General features: G+C 34.9%; 1 protein-coding gene across 2 annotated transcripts; it reads left to right on the top strand.

Annotated features, from left to right (window-relative positions):
- The first annotated feature begins 892 nt into the window (after positions 1-892).
- On the top strand, positions 893-4,498 carry LOC137716598 (shugoshin-1). Of its 2 annotated transcripts, none has more exons than XM_068456045.2 (9): positions 893-1,373; positions 1,476-1,513; positions 1,703-1,811; positions 1,913-1,936; positions 2,025-2,093; positions 2,666-2,719; positions 2,807-2,897; positions 3,018-3,078; positions 4,017-4,498. In XM_068456045.2, the coding sequence occupies exons 1-9, from the start codon at positions 1,212-1,214 to the stop codon at positions 4,288-4,290; spliced, it is 882 nt and encodes a 293-aa protein (XP_068312146.1). In that variant the 5' UTR covers positions 893-1,211; the 3' UTR covers positions 4,291-4,498. The 2 variants fall into 2 exon arrangements, with proteins under 2 accessions (XP_068312146.1, XP_088547393.1); XM_088691267.1 differs by having other exon boundaries at positions 931-1,373; positions 2,666-2,710.
- The last annotated feature ends 1,279 nt before the right edge of the window (positions 4,499-5,777 follow it).

Genomic DNA, 5,777 nt, shown 5'->3' with positions numbered 1-5,777 from the left:
GTCACGACCTGCATTATTTTGAGCATGAACCAGAGAAAATTCGGAAGTAGGACGGTTTGAAGCATATTGAGGCTTTGGCTATAGGAATGTTTGCTTTGTGTTCTATGCTTCTTTCCTCTCCCTCGTTTTGTTTCTGTTTAATGGAATATTTGGTATTTCAACGTATTATAGAACTAGTGGTCTCTCGGGTTATTTGGAGACATCAGAATACAGTAACAAAGGCTTCTACCCTATGTACTTTGATTTGCCTTTTGATTTTTATTTAACTAGAAAATAAACCTAAACGAAGACATTCATGACAGAAAATACTAAGATGTCCTTCGCACTGTATCTTTATTTTTATTTTGAAAAACAAAACACATGTTATTAATGTGTTTTTGAAGTCGTTGAAGTTTAAAATAAGAGAACATATGTTGCATTATTATTGATTCATATCACTGAATAAAAATATGTGTTCTCACTGATGACAACCTAAGTATTGACTACCACCAAAACAACCAAGATACAATACTTATAATTATAATTTCCTTAAGAAAAAAAATATTTATTATTTATAGATAAAAAAAAGCATTATTATTCTCTAGTTTTTACTTGTTTTATGTAGTTTGATTTCCTTTTCTCCTAATTCTATTACAATATTTGACCAAAAAATTTGATCAAGCCTTGAACAATTAATACTTTGGATGTGAAATTAAACCACATTGAAATTATAAATTATAGGGATTAATTTTAAATCGATCAAAACAAAGATGAAAAACGAAAAAAAATGGGTTTGGAACGTTGAGATATTCAAATTAAGGTTCGGAAGGCCGTTGTGGACCCGAACCTCACTCCAAGCCTACATGCTTTCCCTATTTGCTTTGCTTTCCCTTTTCCCCCTTTCTTTTCCCTCAGCTGCTCAAAACCCAAACTTTTTTGTTTTGCAGCGACAGCAGAAATAAAATTAGGGTTTAACTCTTCATCCATTTGATTAGTTTCCCTCCTTAGATTTCAAAATCCAGACAAATTTTTGCTTTTAAAATTTGGGTTGTCTTCATTCTTTAGTTCTCTCGGAATCACTTGCTTGTTCGTTTAAATTTCCCAATTCGAATTCTGGGTTCTCAGCACTCGAAGTGCTTTTCCCCCCAAATATCACTAATTTTTATGTTGGAATTGCATTTCTTGAAGGCCCAATTACGAATCTTGAAGTTTAAATTAGGGTTTCGAACTGTATGAGAAGTGAAAGAATGGCCAAGAGATTGTCTTTGGGTGGCATAATGAGGAAGAAGCTATCGGACATCACCAACTTGCAGACTGCGAAACCGATGAGCGAGGATGAAAAGCCCCTGGAAGATTGTCCGACTGATAAGGATTACATTGAGCAGCTCAGGAGGGTATAATCTCACTTGGGTCCTCTTCCATTTCTTTCTCCAATTTTCGATATTTTTAGCCAGAGCTTAGAGGGTTTTGTTTGTGTTTATGAATTTCTGAACCAGGAAAGGATGACTTTGATCAGACTTGTCGCCGAAAGGACGTATCCGATACCATCCAATGTTGTTTTCCTTTCTAGTTTTATTTTGTTATTGGTATTTGGGTACTGAGTTTACACCCCAAGAATGAATTACTACAATGATTGGGTGAGATTTCGCCCGGATACATACAACCAGAATCAAAGTTACATAAAATGGAGATATTGTGTTTTCCTTTAATTGTATTTGAACAGTAAAATCGTTGAATTAAGTGGAGCTGAGTTGCAGAAACTGCGAATTAGCCTCCAGAAATTGCAGCAACAAAACTTGAGTCTTGCACAATCGAACAGCAGGATGTTAGCGGTGCGTTTTCTCTTCATATTTATATTAGTGTCTAATTCCTTCAAATAATATGTAATTATCTAATCGTCTCTGGTATTTACTCTCTTTCCTTCATTTTGCAGGAGCTTAATTTAGGAAGAGAGAAGGTAAGTTTGCAATAACCGAAGTAATATAGGTCAGTTCATTGGCTTGTGAAATCGTCCCTTATAATAATATCTGACTTGGTCTTACCAGGTAAAAACACTTCAGCATGAACTTGTATGCAAGAATGCTTTACTTAAAGCAAAGAATCTAGAAATAGAGGTTAGCCCTTATCTTGCGTTGCATGTCAGTACGCGCTGGAACTGTTGGTGCAGAAGTTCTTTTGCTGTTACATATTGATATTTGTATTCTTCAGTTTTGATGGATGACTAACAGCAACATAAGCAACATAGAGGATTAGCAACTTAAATATTGTTAGCTCTATTTTTTATAGTTCCTTGTCTGATTGTTTGTCACCACACAAATATAGATCCAACTATTACCTTCACAGAATGTTGCCTCTATTTATTTTTCAAATGTCTAATTTGGTATAGTTCATCATGATTCATGATGAATAGAATTAATCCTTGTATCCTGCAATTACATTAAGTGTTCCATAAAAGCAGGTTTAGGAGCGATTACACTAACTTCTTCTGCTTCTCTGCATATATTTTTATCGTTCCACATACACTTCGACAAAGTTCCATTTTCCTCAAGTGTTAAGCTACATGGATGACAAACAATGACCTGTTGTACTCTAGTAAATCTTATTCTGATGCCATTCTATATTTAGTCAGGCCGTGAGTTTGAAGTTTCAGTTCACCAATATTCTTGTTGTACCCCTCATCTTACAGGGAAAAGAAGAGTTCAAACGTCAAAATTCTGCCTCTCAGACTCAGGTATCTAAGGTAATCATTCAGCTATGAATTTGTATGTAGTGAGAGCCCTTCACGGTGCCTTATATTTCTATAATTTAAGCTCATATATTTTTCCAGATCAAGGAAGCAGAGGAGATATCTCTGCATAAAGCTGATAATGATGGCAAAGCATGTAATCTCAACAAAAGACATGCAACAAGAAGTCGATGTAAACTTTTTTACTTTGGCAATTGATGTGGATGATCTAATTTTTCATAAATATATTTCTTCCTTTCCCCCTTTGTTTTGCACCCACCATGTTAACATTTGCACTTATGATTTCTTGCAGCGGTTGGCGCTTCTACTACATGCCAAAAGGTTGAAGATAAAGAGAAGGCTGAAAATAAAAGGTTAGTAGATGAGTGGTGTTATGCATATTTTGCTCCCTCTAGATGGTCCTGCACCTTCATGTTGAATATGGATACTCATTCATATTCCATGAGCCTATAGTACAGTGTACTACAGTCTACATACCGAAAGAAATGTTTGCAGGGTGCGCTTTTGATAGTTTTAAGGGTCTGCACTTTGTGTTGAACAAGGGACTAACGTGGGACCACCAATAATCTTGATTCAGCACCAATATTTTCCCAGCTTATTACTTGTCCAACACATAAGGCCTTGGGGATCTGATCGTGCTAACATAACCCCAAAAAAGATCACCTTGGCAAATTATACTCATTGTTGATTGTGTTCATTGCACAATCCAACAGTGTACAATGATTATTGCAACTCCCATCTCCTACCAGATTTTTTCGTTTAGGAATCCTAACCACCTTTAAGACTTTGGACTGAGCTGCTTGTGTAGGGAGTTTCACTTGAGTCGTGTCTACCATGTGAATGCTTCACTTTGAAAAATGGTGATTTTCCATGTGGCTCAACCAAACTGTCGGCTCTGAGCCACCTATAGAGCGGTTGACCGATGTGGGACCACTACTGATCTTGATCCAGCACCAGTATTAGTCACCTTGGCCAACATATATAGGGTTTCACCCGGCCCCATGAACCTATCAGGTGTCGGTTTTATCGTAAAAACTTTGTAATTAGAGGTGATCACCCAACCTATGAATTGAAAAAAATACACCTTAAACCCATGATTTGGTCCTTTAAGCATTTCTCACTAACGTTAACAACTGTCAAGGGTGTTTCTGTTAGACTATTTAAGTAAACAAGGTAATGCACATTGTTTTCCCGTATCTAAGAACTGTAACTTTTGTGCCTAAGTTATTTTACTCCCCCCCCCCCCCCCCCCCTTCTTTCTCTCCCTTAATGCTCCTTTTGTTTTGTGCAGGCGGCGTTTGAGGAGGCAATCTGCTAGATTTATTTCCCAGACAGAGAACCTGTTTGAAATAGAGGATGTCCAATTACCATTCAATCACACACCAGACAGTCCGATGCGTAGAAGCGGTCCCACTCCATTGATTTCATCTACAAGAAAAGAAGGGGAAGAAGATAATTGTGCCCCAAGGCGGTCTTCAGTTGGAAGACCGCTACGCAAAGCAGCTGAGAAGGTCAAGTCCTACAAAGAAGTTCCAATAATAGCCAAAATGCGGAGATCGGAGTGACAGAAGGGCAGCATCTCAATGTTGAGAATACTGGTGACGTAGTTGACGAAAAGAAGAAATGTAAAAGAGATGATTGTACAACTAGAACAGTTGTATCCTTATCTTTCTGTATCTTTTCAACTTGTGATATCGTTTGTAGTGACTTGTTTGCCACGTTATTGTAAGCCACATTAGGGAAAAAAAGAAAAATAAAAGAAGCTTTTGATTAGCAGTTATATTGATTTAGGGAAAATTAGAATCCTTGTTTTTCTATATCATTTAGATTAAACATTTGTGCCTTTTTAAAATTTGATTAAATTGCTTTGACCAATAATTACCTCTATTTTTTAAAATTAAAATACTTTTGGAATTTATTCTTTTATCTGCATGATGCACTTTTCCTTATTTAGTGGAGATATTAGTAATTAAACTATATTTTCTCTTCATCCAAATATGTTTTTTCAATCACACGTTTTTTCTTTTTTTTTTTTTTTTTTGTTATGCAAACATTTAATATATTTTTTTTTTTCCAAACGATTTTTTCTTTGTCAAATAGTTGGTGATCAACATAAAAGTTCCGTGTAATTTTTTCAATTTTTTTGTGAAATTATATTTTTTTTGCTGTTTTTTTTTTTTTTAAGAATAGTTGTTGACGAATTATTATTAGGTACAATACATTGCATATATATTATCTGCAGGTACGTTTATTTGCAATTTTGGTACGTTTAATTTCATACTTATTGTTAAGATTGGTACATTATTTTTATTTTGGCACGTTTTATTTTGTACATATTGTGTATTGGTACGTTTATATCATTCACAATCATATTTTCTCTTAACGTACTAAAAGAAAACTTATTTCGGTATGTTTGATTTTGGGATTTAAAAATATTTTAAACTATTTTGGAAAGAAAATATCTTAAATCGTAGATAATTATTGCTAAATTGTAGAATTATTGTGAAAATTAATTGAACCTAACCAACATTTTTTTTTTTTTTTTTTTTTTTTTGCAATTATCTCTAACGGAGGAGAATGTAATTAAAAGGCTAGATTATAGGAAATTTGTTACAATATAATATGCATATAGCACCAAAATTATGACAAAAAAAAGTTTAATCAAATCACTAAAAGATATGGATGTTTAATCTAGAAAATTGAAAACTGAGGCACCTATATTAAAAGATTCCATTGATTTATACAGAATATTTGTTGTTTGTAATGATCTAATCCCAAAACCTCTTGATCCAGCCCAAAGCTTGATAAGATATCTTGGTGGCTTGGCCCATCTTTAGAAAAAGAGTGGGGTCAAAGAAAGTAGTCCAAATAATCGACTTGGGCCCAAAATGAAGTACACCTGTTGCGTTTATAGCAACTCGCGAGACTCTTCGCTTTGTTCCGGCAGAGCTTTCGGCACGATCAACGGTGGTGGGGTTATTTGCTAAACTTAAGTAAGTGGCACTTTATCACAGTGGTGGAAATGAGTTGAACTTTTGCATAACAATAGGAG

This window comes from Pyrus communis, chromosome 3 (genome assembly GCF_041283825.1).
Source record: "Pyrus communis isolate YQ-2024b chromosome 3, ASM4128382v1, whole genome shotgun sequence".
In the NCBI taxonomy this organism is placed as follows: Eukaryota; Viridiplantae; Streptophyta; class Magnoliopsida; order Rosales; family Rosaceae; genus Pyrus; species Pyrus communis.
This window is presented reverse-complemented; position numbering and strand designations above follow the sequence as displayed.